This window comes from Malus domestica, chromosome 12 (genome assembly GCF_042453785.1).
Source record: "Malus domestica chromosome 12, GDT2T_hap1".
In the NCBI taxonomy this organism is placed as follows: Eukaryota; Viridiplantae; Streptophyta; class Magnoliopsida; order Rosales; family Rosaceae; genus Malus; species Malus domestica.
In genome coordinates, this window is record NC_091672.1 from 5,874,530 (window position 1) to 5,900,892 (window position 26,363).

General features: G+C 36.9%; 2 protein-coding genes and 1 long non-coding RNA gene across 3 annotated transcripts; 2 read left to right on the plus strand and 1 right to left on the minus strand.

The window, feature by feature from the left end:
* The first annotated feature begins 244 nt into the window (after positions 1 to 244).
* On the plus strand, positions 245 to 2,341 carry LOC114820112 (uncharacterized). The gene is made up of 3 exons (XR_003767503.2): positions 245 to 1,332; positions 1,796 to 1,935; positions 2,032 to 2,341. It is a non-coding gene; the product is annotated as an uncharacterized lncRNA (long non-coding RNA).
* A 238-nt stretch (positions 2,342 to 2,579) lies between these two features.
* Positions 2,580 to 4,179, minus strand: LOC114820111 (large ribosomal subunit protein eL21z/eL21y). The gene is made up of 2 exons (XM_029090410.2): positions 3,619 to 4,179; positions 2,580 to 3,013 (listed from the first exon to the last, which is right to left on the minus strand). The coding sequence occupies exons 1-2, from the start codon at positions 3,853 to 3,855 to the stop codon at positions 2,756 to 2,758; spliced, it is 495 nt and encodes a 164-aa protein (XP_028946243.1). The 5' UTR covers positions 3,856 to 4,179; the 3' UTR covers positions 2,580 to 2,755.
* Positions 4,180 to 11,570: 7,391 nt separating this feature from the next.
* Positions 11,571 to 12,425, plus strand: LOC114820206 (dirigent protein 22-like). The gene has a single exon (XM_029090719.2). The coding sequence runs from the start codon at positions 11,664 to 11,666 to the stop codon at positions 12,252 to 12,254; it is 591 nt and encodes a 196-aa protein (XP_028946552.1). The 5' UTR covers positions 11,571 to 11,663; the 3' UTR covers positions 12,255 to 12,425.
* Positions 12,426 to 26,363: the final 13,938 nt, after the last annotated feature.

The window sequence follows — 26,363 nt, forward strand, 5'->3', positions numbered from 1 at the left end:
ACAGATACCACCCCTGGATGGAGGAAGAGTACTTCCAGAGAAGATGCCACATCTACCTATGAGACAGATAAGGCAAGTCAAGACGATACCACACTCCGGTACTTAGAAGTTTCGTGGCTACGAGATCATTCTCCCACAATATTTCCTAATGTCATTTGTACTAAATCATTCACTTGTACTCACTAAAGGAGAGCTTGAACCTATGTACTTGTGTAAACCCTTCACAATTAATGAGAACTCCTCTATTCCGTGGACGTAGCCAATCTGGGTGAACCACGTACATCTTGTGTTTGCTTTCCTATCTCTATCCATTTATATACTTATCCACACTAATGACCGAGCAATCTAGCGAAGATCACAAAAAGTGACCGTTTTCGCTACCTAGGATCTATCTTGCAAGAGAACGGAGAATTAGATGGAGATCTCAACCATAGAATACAAGCTGGATGGATGAAGTGTAAGAGTGCATCCGGCGTGTTGTGTGACCGTCGTAGGCCACTGAAGCTCAAGGGAAAATTTTATAGGACGGCAATAAGGCCAGCGATGTTGTATGGCACAGAATGTTGGGCGGTGAAGCATCAACGTACACAAAATGGGTGTAGCGGAGATGAGGATGCTTCGTGGGATGTATGGGCACACGAGAAAGGATAAGATTGAGAATTAGGATATCCGAGGTAAAGTAGGAGTAGCCAAAATTGAAGGAAATATGAGAGAAAATCGGTTCCAGTGGTTTGGACATGTGCAAAGAAGGCCTACTGACGCTCCGGTTCGAAAATGTGACTACGGGACAGAGGTTCGGGGCCGAATGAGTAGAGGAAGACCTAGGAAAACTTTGGAATAGACCCTAAGAAAAGACTTGAGTACTTGGATCTAACGGAGGACATGACACAAATGAGCGCAATGGCGTTCTAGGATTCATATAGCCGACCCTACTTAGTGGGAAAAGGCTTTGTTGTTGTTGTTGTTGTGATATATGTTGGTAAGAAATATGGCTTGGCTATTTGTTTCTGAAATGTTATATAATTAGGATTTCTATGTTTGACCTAATAGTCGGTTAAAGGGGTTTTAGCTGCTGTGGTGGTCGTAACTGGGTCTTTACCTGTAGCTGATGATGCTCTGCATGTGATTTGGACGGACATGTCGTTCCTTATGAACCTGAATGGGTTTGTAGTTGCTGTGATGGTAGAAATTGAACTGGTGTTTCCCTGTAGCCTGATGATGCACATGAGTTGGACCTGTGATTTAGTTACCGTGCTGCGGATGCCCAGTATGATACTCTCTCTGAAACCTTGTATGTTGGGCTCCACTTTGCAGTCACAGTAATGAGACACGGTAAACAAGTTTGTGGTTAATTTCTTTAGGCTATGTTTGGATGAGGGATTTTCAGGTCCCAAGGGATTAATGCCAAGTTAGTAAGGGACGGATTACAAATTATTAGGTAATAAGAGGGATTAGAATGGCACACATGAGCATTACAAAGTCATGTAAATGAATTTTATAAATGATTCCTTCCTGGTAGGGATTTGCAAACCCCTCACATGCCTTTGTAATGCTCATGTGGTGCATTTCTAATCCCTTTTATCGAGCATTTTGTAATCCATTACTTATTAACTTGACCTCAATCCCTTTGGGCTTGGGAAGTTTCTCAATCCCGTAGGGTGCTTAAGACTACTATATCTAGTCCCAACCTGTTTTCAATTGTATAACCTCTGCTGCTGGATTTATATAGATCTTGTATCACATGTTGGTGGCTCTAGCTGTGAAATGGTAGCTGATCAGTATTATGTTGTATCAGAATCTTGTGTGGGTTCGTGAACAACTGAAGTTGTAGCGAATAACCACCTGCTGCGGTGTTGCTGCCATTTCATGATGGGATCCGGTAGGCTATGACCAGTTGGGGCCCTGAGAATGGCTGCTTGGCTATCTACACTCTTTGTAAGTGTATTTTTCTTTTTAATTATAAAAAGTTTGGAATACAAAATGAGATTGTTGGAATACCAATAATAATTTCTTTTTATTTATTTATTTTAGATAAATGATATTATCTACACTACGGAAGAGGGTGACGGGAACTTCACAACAGTAATAATGTAGTTCAAATTCGCCATTAACGAGATTGGAGGAATACCAAGAGACTGTAGAACGAAGTTGTGGAAGTTCACATTATTTCGTCAACGAGTTTCATCCATTTTAAGAGCACAGGAGATTGTTTTGGTAGGCTATCAGGTATCCTTTAGAAAAGGCTCTGTTAACGCTCGAGCTATTGTAAAGACCAAAGGCGTATTCATTCGTACTTGATCGGGATGGTGCTGACCTGATATACATGCGTTTGGATGGAAAAGTTGAGGGATGAAAGTGAGTTTAACGGGGAAAATTGAGTAGCTCAGAGAGGTCAACTAAAAGCATACGGGTTCTCATATCTGAGCTGCCCAACTCGCCCCGTTCAGCGAGCAGCACAAGCATTAAGTGGAGTGGAAATCTCCAGACTAATAACAGCAACGCTATTTACTAAACTTGGGTTTAAAGCATTAAGTCGAGAGGACAATGCAAAAGCTGAGGAATGAATAATCAGGAAAAGCTTTAATCACAACCCTAATAATTTCCACATTCGCATAAAATTGTACTTGAAAACATAACATATATCATAAGACAAAAATCCAAGCAGTCTCTACTGCGGCACATCAAAGTCGCTCAAAAATTTGTAAAACGAAACTACGGAAACATTTGAATTGACCAAAGCAAACGGAAATTAAACCTAGTACCCTCCTTTAAGATCATTGACGACATCATAAGGAATGGGAGTAACGGTTTCCATGACGGCACCTTCCACCCTGAAACCAGGCTTGGGTCCCTTTGGCTGCCTCTTGGTGCTAATGACCTCACCCTTTGCCTTAGCCTCGGCCTTCAGCTGATCATTCTTTATCTTCCTCAAACGGAATTCTTCGGTGCATCTTGATGGCTGCACATGCTCCACACGCACATGGATCCTCTTCCTGATGATTCTGTTTCCGACCTGATATCATATAGAAGCATACTGTTTAAAATCTTTGGTGACCAAATCCAAGGTTAAGTATGCAACAATCACTAAGACAATGGCAGTACAGGACTCCAATTCATACAGAACTTGACCATAAATTTAAGACAATGATCAACATTGCAATACTCAAACCAGAACTCCATATGGACCTACACGAACTATTAACCTACTCTCTCTAAAAAATCATCCTAAATCCATACAGCTGACCGCCCTTGGTAGGATAAGGCTTTGTTGTCGTTGTTGATGTGCGATACCCAACTTTACATACAGCATAAAATACAAATCTACAGTAGATTTAGCATCCATAAGGTAGCATCAGACGAAACCCTAAAACATCCCTAGAAACATATAAATCTAAGCTACAATTTCCACATAACAACAAAAACCCCGGAAACAACACAGTTGTATTTTACCCTGATTCCATTTAGATACCATCAAGTCCAAATCAGACCTAAAGTGAAGAAATTTCAGCAAAAACCAACAAATCCAGACAAACATTTTCACACAAGCATATCATCTAACACCTTGCAGGCAATCCAAACTCCAAATGAATACACACGAAAACAAAAATGGAAATTAACCTGCTTGTTGATCTCGACACCGATGGCGCGCTTGGTGACGTTCCAGACGCGACCGGTACGGCCGTGGTAGAACTTGTGAGGCATACCCTTGTGGACGGCGCCGTTAACCTTGACATCGACATGGTCGCCGATCCGGTAGGTCTTGAGGTAGGTGGAGAGCGGGATGTACCCCTTCTTCCTGAAGGCCCTCGAGAACAAATCACGAGTCCGGGAACGGAGACCGTGTCCAGCCGGCATTTTTCAGAGGGTTCTGTGACTCTAGGGTTTGGTGGTTTCTTCTCTGAGAGTGGCTGCCTAAAGCCCTGTGACCCTGTTATCTTGCTTTTATAGTAGGTCTGGTGAGCCGGGTAGGGTTTTCAGGGTTTGTAGTTGTGATGTGGGCTGGGCTTATTTTGTCAACAAACATTGGATTTTATTATTGTTAAGATGGGCCATGTTTAATGGGCTACAATTTGGCCTGTTTTAATTTTACAAGGTTTGAATTCTAAACCCTGGCCCAAGATTTATTCAATGATAAGAATGTGTTCCTATTAATGCATTGGAACGTTTATTTATTTGGAATCGAGAAGTCTTGAATCAAAATGACATCTTTTATGTATGAATTAAATAATCCTTGTTGCCTATAAAATAAAAAAAGAAGTTTTAACGAAACATTCCTGGTACTGTTCACTTTTAACGAAAAACCACATTTTAAACTTTCTTGGTACTATTCACTTACACATTTATTTGTCATTTTTCATTAAAACTAAAGTTTTTTTTGGACTTTTTGTTAGTTTTTCTAAAAAGTTCTTTTCTTTTTTTTTTCTTTCATTTAGTCCGTAATGAATAACTCTCTAAGTTCAAGGTATATCGAAGATAGAGGCGAATCATTTTTCATGTTGAGGCAATTAGATAGGAAGGAACTTATCCCTTCTAAACCTGTAGTACTGGAATGAGGACAATAGGGAGGGAGAATTGGCAAATAGTTTTCTTAATGAGAATTCAATTTCTACCTTTCAGTTGGACATAATTTTTGTTCAACTGAGTTATCCTTTTGAGTCCAATTCTAACTACCAAAAAAGATAAGTGTGTTGTACAAAGAGTTTTTCTTGGTTGTCGTGTGATATAAGAGTTTAACCTTAACAAAACCTTGAAAAATTAAACTTGCTATGGATTGTTAACTCATTTTATAAGACTTAAGTGACTCGTTACCCTACACTTGTGGAGGCCAATATACATAGATGAATATGCATAGTTTATTTTTCTCGGGAATCTTCTTGTTTAAACACAACTATTGGAGTATAAAAGATCGTTTGGAATTTGTTTCTCTAAAACTATTTATGTTCATAAGTGCTTACAGCTTTCTATAAGCAATCCTAAACAAGCTTTAGGTGTAAACACAAAATAGTCATTTACATAAATATTGGGTAAGAGGTCTAACCCAACAAGATCGTCTTGGGCTTACTCGAGAGGGTACGAATCAAATTCTTGTTTCTTTATTTTAATTGGGTTGGGCTTGTCATAATAATATGGTTTAACTTCAAATTCGACGAGAATTGAACTGACATTTCACTTATAAGTGAAGATGAATACCACGAGACCTTACTACTAATCTTGGTAATCAAGGAATGAGGAGTTTGTGAATCGCCTTGTGACATGAGAAATGTTTTAGCCTTGATGGGCGAGTGTCTGCAGGTTGTAGGATGATTCTCAACTCTCTCCATTAACATGTGAATGTTACTATTTAAACTAGAATATTGCTATTCACACACTTATTTTTACTTTTCATACATTTTGTTAAATTTTTGCTATTGATCTTCTTCGATCTATTCGATCTGACGACCGAAAATTGAGAAGGACGTGGAGAAGTAAAATTCAATGTGTGGATAACACTAACCTTACATTAGTACGAACAGAGTTTTAATTTCAACGTAGACCAACTCTCAACAAATCTCACATGCAATAACAGTAAAAAAAAACACTTGTGTAAACAACTGACCATAATAATACCACAAAAGATACTCGTACACCAACCAAACCAACTGATCTGAACTATAATGGTCGGTTTGGTTTGATTTTAACAAAGGGGCTTTTAGATCTAGGTCCAAAAACATAGAGAGTTTTTAGAAGTGAGTCCAGTTATCTAATTATATGTTTTTATTTCTTTTATACTCATTTTATATTTTCTAAAAATATTAAAAATCAATTAAAATCTTTTAATATTATGCATTTTTCAACTCCAAAATATCTAATTAATATCTTATAACAAAAAAAATTAATATACTAACATAAATCTATCTGCAAAACATTCTACCTTAACTCAAGTAGCAAATATATGAATGTATATTATACATATATAACACACCCCGACCGGAGTCGAGACGTGCTGGCCGTCACGTGATAGTGACGTAGCCATGAGCGCAAAGCAGAAGCGATAAAGAGTAAGAGAAATACTAACAATTTAAAACCTATTAACTAACAATCCCAATTAGGAAAGGATGCCGGTGAGAGTTTAAGTGGATAAATACACTTTCAGAGCAATAAGAGCGTCTAGTTGCAGTTGAGTAGGATGATTACTAAAATACAACACCCGAAGGTGAATCCTACTTTTTCGGATTATGTCAGAACACCGTTGGAGTCCTCGTGGCCACCAAACTCTGCTATCTAAGACCTGGAGGGGCGAAAAACAAAGTTGAGTGGGTCAGTAAAACATATTTATACGAAGACCTTATTTTCCTTTGAATATACTAACCCCTCACTGTAAAACAAGTATATGGTTACTTTCCCAGAAAATAGATATAAGCATATACATAAATATATATATGAACGTGTATCAAATCATTTCATGCTTCACATAATCATAAACTTATGCATGCCATGCCAAGATATAACAAAGTAAACAATTCAGGTAAGAATGATTTCATAGAAATATAATACGTTAGCTGGAACCCCTGTGGTAGTCTGTACGGTTGAATTCATAGCTCAAACTCAATCTAGCCGGAGTCACTACTATGACCTATACGGCAATATATTGCACATAAGTCGGAACCACTGAAAAGGGTTTGTACGACAAGGTTGAGTGTAATATAATTATGCTCAATTCTACTCTTTCAATGCTAGCTGTACGATAATACGTTAGTCACCTATGACTTGGAACCACTTATAGTGGTCTCTACGACAAGACCGTGCACCTAATTGGATCTAATGTGAGCATATGGTGCGGGATGTGACATAATATACAGGCATGTGCCAGCTCTCTCTGGCTAAATCGCAATCACCCTAGGTGCAAGTTTATGAGCTATCGCTTCTCAATCACATATCGCATCATCGATGATTTACATAACCAAACAAAACTTACCTGAACTTACCTGTGCCTCCACAGAACCACATTTATATATATAATCACACATCAATTCATGCACGAAACATAATTGTATATGCATGGCATTTATGGCATGGAATTTAAATTGCATTTCCTTTAAATACTTTTTCTGGGAAAAACGTAAAGTATATATATATATATATATATATATATATATATATATATATATATATATATATATATATATATATATACTGAAAATAACTGCCCACTCACCTAGGGTCCATGCTACGACTCTCTAACATCAGAACCAAGACGTCTCGAACAGTTGGTGCCTAAAACAGTTATCAAACCACATCTCAGAACTCTTATCCATAGAATATGTAATTCACATAACACATATCCTCAAGGGCATTCAAGAATAATGCGAGACCCGTTGATCAAAGGTCAACCGTCGACCAAGTTCGACGGTAGGGTCATAACCCCAAATAACTCAATCTGGAAGATCCACAGCTCAGATTTCTAATCTGTCACTTCCCAAGATACACATTAAGCTTCTAGAACAACATACTAAAATTTCGTTATGATCCGACGGTTGGATCTCCGCCAATTTCTAAAACTAAGTGGCAGTTAACATTTTATTTTATGAACTTTCAAATCCAATTCGGGAAGATCCGTCTATCAAATTCCCGATCCCTAAGTTCCTATATTCTTCAAATATTACATACTACTACGTATCAAAGTTTGGTGACTATCCGACGGTTGGATCGTCGATTCACATAATGGCCTATTAACGTATCTTAGAGAATTTTGGCTCTAACAATCAATCTACGTCATTCACTTCTCAAAAATGAATTCAAGACATCACATATAGTCTAAAAATAACATTGGCGGCCCTCAGGCCACGCGCCGCCTCACTAGCCGCCGCGGGTGGCGATCGGCCGCCCCGGCTCGTCGGAAAATTCAACTATTTCTAAAAATTATCAAAGTTTTCAGATTTGAAGATCTCAATGAGTAGAACAACTTTCATACCTGTGACCAAGGCCAATTTGGCTTGGAAACACTTCAATTTCACCAAAATTCGTGCGGACCCGAGAATTTGGTGTGCTTCGATTCGACCTCCAAACTTGTTCCAACGCCTCCACCACTGCCTGGTCTTTGTTCTAGACCTCAAGAGGATGTTATGGGTGGTGACAATTGGAAGGAATTGCTTCGGGATTGGATGATTCGAAGCCAAAGCCGCCGCACCCCTTTCTTGCGGTTTTCTCCATTTTCAAAGCCACAACTCTCCAAATTTGAGATGGAATGGATAGAGGAAGGGTCCTAGAGTGTTTCCCATGAGGTTTCTTGAAGCAATTCGCTGGAAAAATGGGTGAAAATCATCGAAAATAGGTATGGGTGCCGACCGGGTCAAGAACGGGCCAAGGGGATCCGGCCGATCCTTCGTGCCACTCTCTCCCTCCTTTCCCTCCTTCCCCTTTTCTGGTTGGCCATCCTCTCATTCTCTCTTCTTTTGATTTGCCAGCTCTCTCTCTTTTCTCTCCCGGAGCTCCTACTCTCTTCCTCTGGTTGGGCAGCTTTGCCCAATCTCTTCTTCTTCTTCTTTTTCTTCTACCAGCCACGCACACACACACACGTGACCTCCCTTCTTCTTTTTATTTTCTTTCCTTTCCATCCATTTCAACACTTACATACATAACACACCACAACGCTCATAACCGGGGGTAAAATAGTAAATTCACGTCCTTGATAATAAGATAATACATATCTTCGGGACGAGCTGTCACATATAAGTGAGATATGAAAACTAACTAAAAGGTAGAAAAAACATAATATATCTACAAGCAAGACACATTAATCTGTGACAGGTTGACTATGAAAAAGAATCTGTCATATAGGTAGATAAATACAATTAACCTATGATATAGGTTGATTATAAAAATTAAAATAAAATCTATAAATGGGTTAAAGCACGAGGAAGAACAAGAAATAGCAAACAAATAAATAAAAAGAAATAATCAAAGAGATAATTAGGAAGAAATTTGATTTTTACAATAATTTTTTCATTTAAGAGATAATTATTGATAATAAAATAATTAAATTTAAAGAATTGGACCTATTCTAATAAACTGGACTATTCCTACTATTGGCTCAAAAAATTGGAGTTATATCAAGTTTCCCCTTTAACAAAAAACAAATGTCAAACAATTTAAAAATTGAATTGAACCGTTTCTTTTTTGTTTTGTTTTGATACTTTTGAAACTGACTAAAACCAAACCGAATTGACCATGTATCTTTTAATTATTAATTTATTTATTTTACACATGTCAACGTGTTATAGGTTACTAGAGACCTTACCATACACATATCAAAATCTTCAACATATTATAAGTTGTAATGACTATTAACAATTAAGAGATTTATACGTGTTTTAAACTTATGTGAGGTTCTAATTAATAAGGACTTTCAGCTAAAACTAGATTGGCATAACTCTTCATTTTGGTCCCTAAGATTTGAAATCGATAAAAGTGGTCTCTGAGTTTGTCCACTATCAATCATTTTGGTTTTTCTGTGAAAAATCTCCATTAAATAAAGATAAAATTACAAAAATACGCTCAACTTTTTGTCAAATCATTTTGGCCCATTTTTTTTATTAAATTGAGGGTATTTTTGTCATTTTGATCCTTATTTAACAAAACTTTTTACAAAATGACCAAAATGATTGATGATGGACAAATTCACAGCCAACTTCTATTGATTTCAAATCTCATGGACCAAAGTAAGGAGTTATGCCAATTTCAAGGAGTATTTTGGCTAAAAAGCCATTAATAAATCATAAGCTAGCATGAGATTTTTATTTAGAAAAGTGTTATTCACACATCCAATTTTACCTCTCACACATCTTTGTTAATTTTTGGTCATTGATCTTCTTCAATTATCTGACGGCCAAAAATTGAGAAAGAGTATGAGAAGTAAAATGCTTGTGTGGATATCACTACCCTTTATTTAATTGAAACTTAGTTCTATTTGACTTGGTGAACTTTTTATGTTTCGAAAAGTATAATCTTTCAATTGAATTGGATGCGTGAGATGTGTAGATGTTTAGAACATTAAAACTCTTGAAATGTTGAACCTTTTTATTTATGTGTTGAATAGGTTTAAAATGACCGAACCAAACAAAATCAAACCGATTAACAATATTTTGGTTTGGTTTTAGTGGCGGTATATGTCAAAACCGAACCATTGGGTACTAATTAGTTCGGTTATTTTTAGGAGTCAAAACAAATCAAATCGATCCGTGACCACCCCAACATGAAACCATACAGCATACTGCTCCTTTTGCAGACCATGTTAAAGACTCTTCTTTTCTCATTGGTCAAGATTCTTGCGGAAGATTACAAATGCAGACAATAAGGACCATTAGGGACCATCCCATTCCCCTTTATTTTTTTCTTTCAGTCACAAAGTTGCATTACTCCAATAGACTTTGCTACTTTTTGGTCGTCTTTGCACCACATTCTACGTTATACCCGATGAAATTGAGGTTTTACCATAAAACCAATTAGTAATATGGAAAGTAGCCCAAGATCATATAAGCACATAGCAAACCTTGTCTCTCACTGATGTGGGACAATTCTCAACACGTCCCCACACGTGTGGCGGATTTTCAAGCCTACACGTGGACAACAACTGGGTGACGTGGAGCGCGTGTGACCGTTTGGCTTCACACGAGGACAACCCGCTCTGATACCATGATGAAATTGAGGTTCCACTATAAAACCAATTGGCAATATGGGGAGTAGCTCAAGACCATATAAGCACATAGCAAACATTATCTCTCATTGATGTGAGACAACTCTCAACAATACCATTTCTTTTCTGGCATGGAATTTGCATATTTCCAGAAGACTGTTGGTTTTAGTCGTCTTTAGATAGCAGCCAAATCTTCCTTTAACTTCATTGTGCTCTCAACAATACGGCAACCGTTTGACCTCCATGGACTCAACAATATGGCAACCCCTAATTTCTTCATTCTTTGTAAGTGTGTGGAGGCTAGGGTTTTTCTTTCAACACCTTTTGCTTGTTTCTTTATACTCAAAGTTAATGCAGTGGAGCCTCCTCCTACCAAACCTTGAAAAGAACAACAAATACTGGGCTCCTTCGTCTAAGACTTATGGTTGTTTTTGGTAGAAGAATTTTGAGTTTGACGAGTATGCTCACACGTATTGTTATTCTTCATCTGTTATACAATATTGTTGATATTTTATTAACCTATATTATAGTATTAGTAAATATAAACATATATTATAACACCATAAATTAATAACACCACATAGTTTGACGATGAGAGCAAATATTTTTATTCTCAACGAACGTGCTGTGTCAATACGACACAAAATGTGTCTTGTCAAAATGACTACATCTAAAATAGTCCAATACCTCCTACATTTCGATTAAGATTTTAATAATCTTAGAGAAAAAGTAACTTTTTAAAAGGTTAAAATACACTATAAAATCCAACAAAATCTATTACTTTTAAAGTTCTTTAAAATCAAATCCCAATTAAACACACTCCCAAATACTTTTCCCATCTGTCACGACTTGTTATGCCAACTTTTACAATTATTCAAATCCATTTCGTTTTCTATATATTAAGGTTGCCCAAAACAAAACTACCGGTCCTAAAAACCTTTTGTACTTCTCTCTCCTTCAAAAAGCTCTATACCATCCTCAACTCTCTACAATGGTCAAGAACCTCAAAAACCTCAGTTCTACCTACACCATTCTCATAACCATTTCCTTCTTCTTCTTCTTAACCCTTGTCACTTCAGAGACTCACCATTTCTCAAGACCCTTATCTCCATCAAAACATGGTCTAAAGAGAGAGAAACTGAGCCATCTGCACTTCTACTTCCATGACATAGTAGGTGGCCGAACCCCCACGGCAATTAAAGTGGCTGAGGCACTCACGACAAACACTTCCATGACTGGCTTTGGCACCGTGGTCATGATGGACGATCCATTGACTATCGGCCCTGAATCGAGCTCTAAGCTAGTCGGAAAAGCCCAAGGTATTTATGCTTCAGCTTCACAAAGTGAGGTGGGCTTTTTGATGGCTTTGAACTTTGTATTTGTTGAAGGGAAGTATAATGGTAGCACTCTCAGTGTGTTGGGGCGCAACGCCGTGTTCTCAGCTGTGAGGGAGATGCCGATAGTAGGAGGAAGTGGGCTTTTCCGATTTGCTCGTGGCTATGCTCATGCTAGCACTCATCAGTTTGACATCAAAACTGGAGATGCTGTTGTGGAGTATAATGTTTATGTCTTCCATTATTAACTGGTGTACGTGTTGTTTGTTTTCCTAGCTTTTTTGTGGCTTTTACATATGAATTTTGAATCAGTCTTGTGGCTCAATTAATTTTCCAATTCCCTGCTGATTCTTTTTGAAGATTGTAACTCTTTGTTATTGTTTACAATAAATAACGTTACTGCTTAAAATGAAACAGAATATACTTTTTCTTTTCATCCCATAAATCATTCACATTTGAGTCCTATGTAAAGAAGATTCATAAATCTAGCTATCACATTGCTATAATTTGTAATAACATTGATTATTGTCATTTGTTACTAGTACTCTGGTTCAGATTATAAGTATGGAGATACATGAATACACAACAGAAAATCCTTCGTCTTCTGGTAATTATTCAATAAAAGGGCATATTCCAGGAAGCCACCTGAAGATCAATCTCGAAAATCTTTGACTAGAGTAACTATTGATCAATCTTTGTTTATAAGAAATGCTTCCACATGAGATGAATCATGGTGATCATAGATATCTATATGTGATTTGACATAATTTCATATATCACATAAATTTTAATGGGATATGGATGATAGAAGAATGAATGACATTGTAACTACAATTAAGGTTCGAAAAAGTATCATGATTAGTTCACGTATGCTTCTACTAATTCGGGTAGTCATGAAATGATGTTAGGTGTCAATCATGATTTGTGGAGTTAATTAGTTTGTTGATGCACAAAACTGGAAGGGTCTTGGAACAACGTAAATCCGATCGTGAATCTGCAAGAAATGTAAAAAACACAAGATGTATCGTGATTCACCCTAATGTTTGGACTACGTCCACACTGATATTGTATTTCTCTGAGAGGATTGTGAGGGAGAGAGCCTCTGTAATGAGAGTGAGGCTTTTCTCTGAATATGGGAGGCTTTGGGGATCGCAGGCCTAAGAATTGGCCTCCCTTAATGAGGGGAGTGAGAAGTCATTTTATAGAATAAGGGTTCCTCACTTATTACATATTTGCCCCTTCATTTATTACATAATTACATTTGAGTTCCCCGAGTATTTATACGAGGTCTAAATACGGAGGCTCTAAGTATGGTACAAACATAATTAATTATTTCATTGCAGGCTTTGGTTGGAACCTAAGAGGTTGCACACATATAGTAGTTCTAGCAATGTTAACTAGGATGAGGATAAGATATATGGAGTTTTAATGAAAATAGCTTGGATTAAGTTTGATTTAACCAAAAACAACTATATACTATTATTTAACTAAAATGGCTTCATATTTAATCATAAAGGACAAAACTAATCCATATCATGCCTTTAAACATTGAGCACACATGAGCTAAACTAAAAGCCCAAAACAAAATAAATTCTTTTTCCAGCCTTTGTCCCTAACTGAGCCTATTCTGTCTTAAAACTCACCATTCGGTCTCCTCCCTCCTTCTGATAAACTCGTTTACAGCTTAAAAATTTAAGGAAAATTAATAAAAACTTTGAGTTTTAACGATAAGGATAAAATAAATAGTAAAATGAACAGTATCAGAAGCTTTTCGTTAAAATTTCATTTTAATGTAACATAGGAAAACATCAATCATGTTAAATACCCATGAGCAAAAGTTGACTTTCATTATTAAGATTCTTTCATTATTTTTTGGACTCCTGGGCTTTGGCTCCCAATACAAAGTAAAATTAAGCCTTACCAATACAAAGTAAAATCAAAGCAACTTTACAAAGCGAATGATTTTATAAACAAACAATTGCAAACTGCAATTTCTTTTTGCTTTCGTGTAAACAATGAAAGACTAAACTCACTATAATAATGAAAAGCAAAGACATACTTATTCACGAAGGGCATAAAGATTGATTTAATTAATTTCGAAATATATTTTTTATTTATTTTATATATAAACATATATATAGATATATATGCAAAAACATGCAATCACACGTATTGCCGCTGCAAGTTAATTGCTAGTGATAATTTTGTTTCCCCTGATTTAAGGACATTGAAGCATGCCATTTGACTTCCAATATATATTGGCCATAATATATAAATGTAATTAATTGTGTAACAAGCTGCTTCTCAATCTTTTAAAACAATTAATTAGTTAACGATGTTAAAGCATGAGTTAATTGTCTTATACGATCCATGAGATAGACGTACAATTTGCTATTGTTTAAAAATTAGTGTGTTATTTTGTTGTAATTTCAAAAATAGCGTGTGTTATTTTGGTTTAGTTTTCAAAGATAGTGTGTAATTTTGATGTAGTTCCATACATAGTGGGTTACTTTGGTTTAGTTTGAGAAATAGTGTAGGTTATTTTGCTGTAGTTCCAGAAATAATATTTATTTTGTTCTCTTCCATAAAAAAAATGTTGGTTATTTTGGTTTAGTTTCAGAAATAGTATTGATTATTTTGTTGTAGTTTCAAAATAGTGTGTATTTTGTTCCCTTCCAGAAATATTGTAGGTTATTTCGGTTTGGTTTCAATAATAGTGTGGGCTACTTTGATTTAATTTCATAAATAGTGTAATTTTGCTATAGTTTCAGAAATAGTGTGAGTTATTTTGGTTAGTTTCATAAATAGTGTAATTTTGTTGTAGTTTTAGAAATACTGCGGATTATTTTGTTTCAGTTTCAGAAATATTGTGGGTTATTTTGCTATATTTTCAGAAATAATGTGAATTATTTTGTTTGTTTCAGAAATAATGTAGGTTATTTTGTTTCAAAATAGTGGGAAAATTCAATGCATGTAAGTAACACAACTAATGCCAATTATTTAAATAAAAATTCAAAACAAGAGCACAGAGAGAGCCAACAATAAAAATGTAAAACCCAGATATTCATGCTTTGCTTAAAAGTAATCTACAGAGTTTTTGATTCGATAATCCTCAATATTCATCGACAAAAACTTAATTCCTCGATTCCATTACTCACAAAGATTCAGTCTTTCTTCTTATCTTGATCTTTCTTTCTGGTATTTGATCAAGAAAGTTCATTTCACATTCAATTTGTTCATCGAATCCATGGCGGTAGCTGGCCATTCGATCCATACGTTTTGGTATCAAAGCTAAGAGCCCAGGTGCCAATTTAGAAAAAAAAGTTTTTGGTTTGACAGATTTACATCATGGGGTGTCTTGTAATGGGAAGAAATTGAAAGGGAAAGTTGGTGGTGGTGGAGTGCAGGCGGTGCAGGTGGATTTGGAGGTGGAGGAGAGTTTGAAATTTTTGAAGAGTTTGCTTGATGCGGTGTCGGAGAGAGAGTTCAGGGAGAAGGGTTTTTTGGGGTTGAGTAATGTTAAGCTAGAGAGAGAAACATGAATTCTGTATATATGAATAGAGAGGAGAAGAAGAACAAAGAAGAACTAGAGAGAGAGAGCTGAATGTAATTCTCTTGTATATTATTTCCTTAAACAGTAAGTCATATCAATACAAGGTATTTATAGAGAACATAATATTGCAACTACTCTAACTGCCTAACTAATATTCTGCCAAGTGTCATAATCTCACACACTATATAACATCTCTATCATCCCCCCTCAAACTCATGCTTGGAGGATCCTAGCATGAGATTGTTGCAATGGGTGTGAAACAAAGGAGCACTCAATCCTTTAGTTAAAATGTCTGCAAATTGTTCCTTGGAAGAAACAAACTGAACATGAAGCTGATTCTTGGCAACTCGTTCTCGAACAAAGTGAACATCAACTTCTATATGCTTTGTCCATTGGTACTGAACTGGATTGAAAGATAAGGCAATGGCAGACATATTATCACAGAATAAAACTGGAACAGAAGGTATGATGATGTGAAGAAACCCCAAAATTTGTTTAATCCAATCAAGTTCTGCAGCGGTAGAAGACAAAACCCTATACTCTGCCTCTATGGAGGATTTTGAAATAGTTTATTGCTTCTTTGAAGACCAGGATATAAGATTACCACCCAAGTAAACAACTAACCCTGTTGTAGATCTCTTATCATTGGGATCGCCGGCCCAATCAGCATCACTGAATGCTTTAATGTCCAAATCAGTTCTGGAATAAGACAGGCCATAATCCATAGTGCATTTGAGATATCTAAGAATCCTTTTAACTGCAGTATAATGGGAAATCATAGGGCACTGCATAAACTGACACACCTGATGAACGGAGAAGGCTATATCAAGTCTAGTAAAGGTTAAGTACTGCAGAGCGCCCACAACACTCCTATAAAGTGTAGGATTATTGTAGGGTTCACCGTCATCTTTCAGAAGCCTATTATAAGGCAGACAAGGTGTGTCACAAGGTTTAGAATCAACCATTTCTGTTTTAACCAGTAAATCATGAACATACTTGTGTTGAGAAAGAAACAAATCAGTTTCAGTTCTGGAAATTTGAATGCCCAGGAAATAATGCAAAGGACCTAAGTCTTTGATGTCAAACTCAGAAGTCAAAGATTGGATAACCTATTGAACATCCATAGAATCATTGCCAATGATGATGATATCATCTACATAAAGCAACAAAATAATCAATGTAGAACCAACAGTCTTCACAAACAATGAAGAATCAGAGTAAGTAGTCTTGAATCCCAACTGAGGAAAAAAAGCAGTGAATCTCTCATTCCAGGCTCTGGGAGCCTGTTTCAAACCATAAAGAGATTTATGAAGCTTGTAGACTAAATTGGGATAAGTAGAATCTTCAAACCCGGGAGGTTGCACCATATAGACCTCTTCTTGCAAGATGCCATGTAAAAATGCATTCTTGACGTCTAACTGCCGTAACGACGAATTGAAATGAGCTGCCAACGCCAAAACTATCCTCACTGTTGTAGGTTTAACAACAGGACTGGAAGTTTCAGTATAATCAATCCCTGGTTCTTGATTAAACCCTTTTGCTACCAATCGAGCTTTATGCCTAGCTATAGTACCATCAGAATGTTTCTTAATCTTGAACACCCATTTACAACCAACCAAATTCTTGGTGGAAGGTAAAGATACCAAACTCCAAGTTTTCTGAGTGTGAAGAGCATCAATCTCTTCTTTCATAGCTTGTACCCAAACTGGACAATTGAGAGCTAACTTATGAGAAGTGGGTTCAACCAAAGACAAATCTGTGACATCAGATGGCTGAATAGTTGATAAGAATGCTTTCTTTTTTATAATCCCATTTTTGCTTCTGGTTTGCATAGGGTGTAGATTCATAGGTGGAATTGATAAGACTGCCTGAAGAGTCTTAGGACAATGGACATGTGCCACAGGGATCTCAACAGTAGCATTGTCTTCAACGGTAATGGACTGAGAAGAACTGGGACTTGAAGAGGATAATGGTGAATTGGAAATCGAATGAGGTGATGAATGATAGGGAACAGGTATAGAAGAAACAACCAAGTTGTGTGATGTGACAACTGGTTGTGGTAAAGACACAGGGGAAGTAGACAATGAAACAGTATCACTATGTACCGGAACCTTTGTGGATGCTGCCAATAAATCTGGAAATGGAAAATCTTGTTCACAGAAAAAGACATGCCTTGATACATATATTATCTGTCTAATGACTTCATAACAAAGAAACCCTTTGTATTTGGATGCATATCCTAAAAAGACACATTTAGTTGTTTTGGCTTGTAATTTGGTGTTATGGTAAGGCTTAAGAAGAGGGTAACAAGCACATCAAAAAACTCTTAAGTGAGAAAGAACAGGAACACTCCCATATAGTAACTCAAAAGGAGACTTATTTGATAATAATGGAGTAGGCATTCTATTTATAAGATAAGTGGCTGTTTGACAGGCAAAACTCCAAAATTGGGAAGGAATCTGTGCATTTCGAAGCAAAGTAATGGTGGTTTCAATGATATGCCTATGCTTTCTCTCAGCCAACCCATTTTGTTCAGGGGTATAGGGACATGATTTTTGATGGGAAATGTCTCTCTCAACAAGAAAAGATTGAAACTTTGTACTACTATACTCCTTTCCCCCATCACTTTGGAAACTCTTCACAGTAGCAGAAAACTGATTCAACACATAGGCATAAAAGGCAATTAAAGTGGCACAAAGATCTGATTTATTAAGAAGTGGGAATATCCACGTGTATCTAGTACATTCATTGATAAAGGTAACATAGTACCTATATCCATCAATTGATTTACAAGGTGCAGGACCCCAAAGATCACTATGCACTACTTCAAAGGGAATGACAGACTTATTGACAGAAGGTTGAAATGGCAGCTTACAAAATTTTCCTTCTAGACAACTTTCACACACAAAAGGTATATAATCTTTGGCACATGAAATATTTGACTTATGCAACATCAAAGAGACAATGGAATTAGAAGGATGACCTAATCTACTATGCCATATAGTAGAGTTAACAAGTTGTCCAACAAAGGCTTTAGCTTGGAGCTTTGACTGAGAAAGGCCAGGAATGGGAGTGGCTAAGGAATGAATGGGATAAAGTCCATTACTGCATAACCCTCGGAATAGGATCCTCCCTGTGGCTTTGTCCTGTATCCAGAAGCAAAAAGCATAAAAAATGAGGTAACAATTATTATCCAGACAGATCTTGTGAACTGAAAGTAAATTCTGTGATAATTTGGGAACATATAACACTGAATTCAACTTTATAGGATGCACAAAAGTTTGAAGCATAATATTGCCAATATGGGACACGTGCAAACCTTCACCATTAGCCGTTTGAATGGTTTCATTGAATGGATAGGGTGAAGCCAGTGACAAGTTACTCAAGTCTGCGGTCATATGATTGGTGGCACCGGAATCAGTAAGCCAAACCTGAGAGTTAGCCTGTGAGGTAGAAGGTTGGGATGGTGGATTAACCACTGTGTGTAGAGCCTGCATTGGTGGCTGTGATAGACCGTGTTGCACATTAGAAGCAGACATGTGAGGTCCATAGTGCTGTCCAGGATGATATCCAAATTGCTGTCTAGGAGGAGATCCAAATTGCTGTCCAGACATGAGAGATCGTTGAGAACCAGAACCAACATAGTTAGGGCCTTGCTTATTGTAAAAACAAAACCATGTTACATGATTCGTTTTTCCACAGATATGACATTGAGGGCGAGTAGGATGTGGAGAATCACAGAATGGTGTTGTGTGGCCTTCACTGTTACACAATTGACAGGTAACAAAATTTGGAGCAGAAGGTTTATAAGAGGATTGTGGTGCTTGCCTAGGTACTCCTGGAGTAGGAACTGGAAATACATGAGTCTGTGGTTGATAATATTGTCTGGGAGTAAAATTTCTGGAGCCGGGATTAAACTTGCCCTTGCCCTTGTTTTTATATTGATGGAACTGCTTGAAGCCTTTTTGAACAAAGTTAGATTGTCCTGGACCATTGGAAAAAGACTGAGATGAACCTTTAGGTGCCTGAGATGGAATATTGGCAACCATTAAGAGATATTACTTGTTCTCGGCCTCGAATAACAGTCCAAAATGTATTATACTCAGTCGGCAACCCATTTAATGCCAAAATCACTATGTCTTCTTCATCAGCAAAAGAGACACCCGCATCAGTAAGATAGTCCCGAGCCACTTTTATCTTTTGCAGATACTGAGCCATAGTATCAGTACCCTTCCTTATGTTCTGCAAATTTGGCTTCAATTGAAAAATACTAGTTCGAGAAACAGTAGAAAATTGTTCCCGTAGTCGAGTCCATAGATCTCGAGAACTAGTACTACCTATAGCACATGAAATGGCTATGGGAGACAAAGTGGCAGTGATCAACTGCATAAGAGCCCGATCATGCATCATCCATATCAAGTACTTATCCGAAGTAACAAAAGAAGACGAATTTGACACATCCAGACCAGAATTATCAGATTGAGATACACAACGAGTAGGATAAGGAATAGATCCATCAACAAATCTCATAATACCATTGCTTTCAAGTAATAATTGCATTTGAAAATGCCAATTAAGATAATTGGAATCATCAAGTTTAACATTGACTGAAGTAGAAAGAGAGGGAATAAGTGCAGTAATCGGAGATTGAAGCAATTGTAATTGACTGGCCGTAACCATTTTGCAAGAAATCAACGTACAAAATCTTGAAGAAAACGAAGATACCTCTCAGCGACAAACTAACAAACACCTGGAGTGCAAGAACGAAGAAAACAACGAAGGAAGGATTCCGATAGGGGTGGGTTCTGTTTAAATCGGTTCGGTTTTTTGCCAAAACCGAAACCAAACCGAAATTTCGGTTCGGTTCGGTTCGGTTCAATTTTTTTTCGGTTTTTTTCGGTTCGGTTTTTTCCGGTTCGGTTTCGGTTTTTTGTTTTTATTTTTTTTTCAAAAAATGAAAAACATTGAAATTTTAAATTTTAACATATCCAACACAATCATAACATAAACATTCTAACTAGAATCAAAGATAATGAAAATAAACATTTAAAGTTGAACTAAAATCATCAATCAAGTCTTTCAAAGTCCAAACTAACAACCTCACAACACAAAAATCACACAAAAATCGTACAAATGACTTAGAAAAGTTAAATTGTATGATGTTGTTCAAAGATCAGTGTTGTTTGCTTGTAACTGCATGTTGACAACTTGATTAGTAAAGGTAATGCGTGGGTGGATTTATTTAGTGTGTGTTGGATTCTTTTCCATCACAAATTACCCAAGTAATCTACCCGAAATAAATGTTTATGGATTATGTTACATGTTATATGAGAGTAGATTTGGAAAAGAAAGCTGGCGCAGAAGTAGACAGTGCTATGGAGATGGATGTAGGTACTTCGGGAAGAGGTTTGGTTCCGGAACCTTATATGGGGGAGAAATAATAGGTTAGGGTTTAGAGTTTTTATAGGCCTTTTTTTAATATTTTGAGCTTAAAGTTTGGCAACACATTGGGTTAGCACATTTTAACTTACAAATTGGGTTTAGAAAATAATACCCAAAACAAATAATTAAATAAAAAATTAATTTAATTAATTCGGTTCGGTTCGGTTTGGTTCGGTTTCTAGATCACTAAAACCGAACCGAACCAAAAGAATTCGGTTCGGTTCGGTTTTTTCGTTCGGTTCAGTTTTTTCGGTTTCGGTTCGGTTTGGTTTTCGGTTTTTTTCGGTTTTCGGTTTTTTGAACCCACCCCTAGATTCCGAGCAGAAAAAGTTCAGAATATCGAAACCCTAGAATCTTGTAGAAGAAGAAACCGAAGAAACAGTGCACAATTCAGCAATTGCACTGTAATTTTGTAGCAATCAATGACAAAAGCGGAAGCTTGTGACGGATGGAAGAAGCGGTAGCCATGGCGGCTCTCGATACCATGTTAAGCTAGAGAGAGAAACATGAATTCTGTATATATGAATAGAGAGGAGAAGAAGAACAAAGAAGAACTAGAGAGAGAGCTGAATGTAATTCTCTTGTATATTATTTCCTTAAACAGTAAATCATATCAATACAAGGTATTTATAGAGAACATAATATTGCAACTACTCTAACTGCCTAGCTAATATTCTGCCAAGTGTCATAATCTCACACACTATATAACATCTCTATCAAGTAAGACCAAGCTTGTGTGCACAATTGGAGAAGACCAAGCTTGTGTGCACAATTGGGCGGGCTTGTTCTTCTTTGGTGGATTTGGAGAAGTTGATTTTGGGATGTATGAATGTGGCAAAGGCTCAATATGTTTCAGGTTCAAAAACATCTGTGTGCTTCGATTCCCACTACTTGCCATTCACTTTCGGTTTCCACGGGTGGATCACAAAGAGAAATAAAGAAAATTAACCACTAGAAACTAAAACATGATCGAATGTCAAGGAAGAAATGGGGGAGAGAGAATAGCAGAGAGATCCAGAAGAAGAGGGACACGGATTGTCTGCCCTCCCACTTCCGGTGCCCTCCCGTGCCTTCCTATTTTATGTGATCACGGTTAAGCCACTTTAACATTTTATATTATTTTTTATAGAGATAATAAAACAAAAATGAATAGTAATATAAAATGTTGACATGACTTAACCGTGACCATACAAACAAGAGGGCACGAAAGGGCACCGGAAGTGGGAGGGCAGACAATCATTGTCCGAAGAAGAGAGATGTTAAATAGATAAAAGCTTGCCGTCAGGGGCATATTTGGAAACTCATTGCTTGAGCCATTTTAATTGGATTGGTTTAGTATTGAGTTTTGTTCTAACTATTAAATAAAGTTATTGCATGGTTTTTTTGTTAACATTTAAAGTTTTCAAATTCTTTTTTATTAGTTTTCTTTAAGATGTAATCATTTTTAATTTTATTGGATTAATCATTTGGGCTTCCTGAACATGTTTTAATGAAAAAGCTTTTGAACTTTATTTAATTAAAAGGGATCCAAGTCACAAGCCAAAAATGGACAAGTGAATAGGACTTGGCACATGAACTAAAGCCCATTTATTTTCTCAGAAGTCTCTAATGCTAAGATTTGTCCCTCAAAGAAATGAGATAAAATACATTGCCAAAACCACCCCAATGTGTTGCCCATTCCACTGATCCAAATGAGACATATTGCTAGCACATTTAAATCAATCATTTCATCATCCGTTGCTAGTTTTTTAGTGTGGATACTTTTTGAGCCTCAACGCTTGGAGAGTTTCACGTGATCAATCATGAAGAGAATGATGGCAAGCATAAGGATGATCTTACAAAGTGGCACGTGCATGGTCAAAGATTCATATAAGTAAATTACTTTGCCATCTTTATGTGTTAACTTATCAATTACAACCAACCGGATATATAATTGAGATAACATATTTTATGTTATTTATTATTTTTCTGCTACATATTTAGTTATTCAAATTAACTAATACTATGCCTGAAAACCCAACATTCTTTCCTCTTTAGGCTCGGCTGATTGTTCGGCAAATACAAGTGAGTGACGACCAACTATTTAATGGACACAAGTAAGTGTTCGATTGGCTGTTAGGTGGTCAGCTCTTCGACATCTGCTTCTTCTTATACCAAATTGGTCATCATATATAAGTTATCTCCTCCTGAAAGGCATGATTGGGTTCATTAGAAGAAAAGAAAATTTCTGATTCGGAAAATGTAACATCCATAGTTACATAGAGTCTCAGGATGAAGGTTGGTAGCATCGATAGCCTTTCTATTTTGGAGTAAACATATAAAAAACGCATTTCATTGAACATGGATCAAGTTTGGAGTGTTGATTCTTGTGAAGGTCAACATACGCCACACCCAAAAAATGCGAGGAGTAAGGGTGAGTCCAGAGGGTAAGGATACATGATCTGCTAATATCGCCAAAGGAGTACAAAATTCAAGAACCTTAGAAGGCATTCGGTTCATCAAATAAACTACATAAGTACCGACTTCTGCCTAATATTCCCATGGAGTGGAAGCTTTAATGAGGAGAGATAATGTTGTTTAGATGTGCCTATTTTTCCATTATGCCACCCCTATTTTGTTGAGGTGCTTGAGGACAATTATTCTCATGTAAGATTATGTGCTCCAAAAATTTAGACAGTTCGGCCTTCACATATTCACCCCTAATGTCTAAGGAAATTACTTTGATAGGGATAGAAAACTAGGTGCAAATCATTTGATGAAAATTTTCAACTGTTTATACCATATTTAGGGCATCGTATTTAGATTTCGTACAAATACTCGAGGGACTTAAATGTAATTATGTGATAAAGGAAGGGGCAAATATGTAATAAGTGAGGAGTCCTTATTCTATAAAAGGACCCCTCACCTTCACAATTAGGGGAGGCCAATTCCTAGGCCCTCTCTCCCTCTCTCAACGCTTTCACTCTCAGAGCTCTCTCTCTCCCTCACTTCTCAGAGAAATACAATACAATCAGTGTGGACGTAGCCCAAACCTTGGAGTGAACCACGATACATCTTGTGTCATTTACATTACTTGCACATTCACGGTCGGATTTACGTTGTTCCAAGACCTCCGGTTTTGTGCATCAATATCAACAATAAAGGTAACATCACTCTTATGTTTCATTACATATAGCCAGGTCATTCTAGTGCAATCATTCACAAATAAAATAAACCATCGAGTTCCTTGTCTAATGGAAACAAAAAAAGAACCCCAAACATTTGAATGGACTAACTCATAACCGTGGGAACCATATCTATGCACCTTCGTGAGTCGCGGTTGAGCACAAATCCATGTAATCCTGAGCAACCTGCAAAACAGTAAACAACTGTAAGCAAACCTTAGGTTGGGGGGGGGATGTGCTAGCCAAAGGTTCTCCGACGGTCAAGTTAGTGAATGGTTTTAGACTTAAGTAGTAGGCAAGGTAATTCAAGTTTATAGATTGCGTTACCGTAGATGAAACCTAGATGGGTGTATTTATATCATGGGAAAGATGCATTTTCAAGATAGAATCCTTGTTCTAAGCCGGAAGAATCCTAGAGGATATCTAGTAGGTAAATATTGCATCCCCTTTAGATTTGTGATTACTTGTGGTGCACGCCTATTCCTAGATTGTAGGGACTTTAAGACTTATAGGATTTGATTGTGTCCATATCCGGATCAAATCGCATGTATGGCAGAACAAGCTTGGTCATCCAGTAAGTTGCTTGGACTTCGCCTATTACCCCGAAGTCGAGTGATGGTGGAACCCTGCTTTGTTTGATATAGCTTCGCCTAGAGCTGATGAGTCCATGACCAGACTTCTGAGGTAATAGTATTCGGATCAGCCTTACTCTGGCCTTGGAAAATCATGGTCTCACAAAAAAGAACAGTACTTTTATTGAAACTAAATAGATAATAAGTTCAAAGACTCTTAACTAAAGTTCAAACATGACACTTTAGATTAGAGTCTGAAACACCAGTAAAAAAATGACATAATTGATTTTCCTAAATACCGAAATAGGCATACTCAGGTCGCTAATGCTAGTACAAAATTTTCTTGAGTTTGGCACTGTTGCCACTTTAAACTTGATTTACTTTGCGAGGTGCAACATTGTCCACATAAAACAACTCATTTCTCTTAGTACCACGCACAATTATTGTCCGAGTTCGGATATCGTAGAACAAGCAAAAAAATTAAAACATTAATACAATAGAATCCAGTTGTTCGGTAACTTCACTAACCGATAAAAGATGATTCAATAACCCCGTAATAAGTAAAGTATTGTACAAGGACAAAGATGAGTTATGTGTAATTGAACCAGCCCTTGTTACTAATATAATATCTTCATTTGTAGTGACAATGCTCCCTTTACGATGAGGGGTTATAGATTGAAAAAGAGATTGTCGTACGTCATGTGATTAATAGCTCCAAAATCAATAATTCAACCCTAGTCACAATTATAAACATAATTATGGTTATTCAGGGATCATCTGGATTATTTTGGACCAAGAGAATCATTGGGTCAATGAGGGACATGATCGGCTTGGCTTCACCAGCATCTGTGGTTTTCTCCCACTCCCGACTAAAAGCTACAGCCACAACACTGATGCCAACCTTCGCTACTTTTGCTTATCCAGCCCTTCTAGCATTCTTCTATGCCTTGAGCTACTTCCTCCGTTCAACGTACCACTCAAAATAGCCATGCTTTTTGAAACACATTTCATCCGTGTGTCGGTTTCCATTGCAAAAAAAAAAAAAAAAGGTGTAATGAAAGCTATCTTTGTTAATCACTTTTGAAAGTCGAGTGGTTGGAGCAGCCTTAGAGGGTGTTGCTTTAAGACCATCGTCGTAGAGGTGTCCACAATATTGGTTCCACTACACTCAAACAAATTCTCATGAACTTATTCTTAATAATGTGTCACATGCCCTAAAATTACAAGGAGTCTTCTATCTGTACAACCATTGTGTACTAGTAACCATAGTTGGTTTATATGTGATGAAAGTGAGTTTTTTTGTGCAGGACAAGAAGATAAATGAGGTTTTGTATCAAGGAAAAAGTAAGTCTAGGGAGCTGTTTCAAATACCAGTTGTTAAATGATCAAAATAAGTGCAGTTTATAGTGCATAATTCAGCTTTTCTGGGATAGTTGGTAAAGTCAAAACTTTGGCATCAAAGATTGGGTCACCCTACACATGAAATTTTGTTTGTTATGTTAAAACAGTCCAATATAAGTCTCGAGATAGATAGTTATAGTCTCTGTACTCACTGTGTAAAAGGAAAAATGTCTAGGATTACTTTTCCTACTATAAGTGATATGTGTTCTTTACCATTTCAGAAGG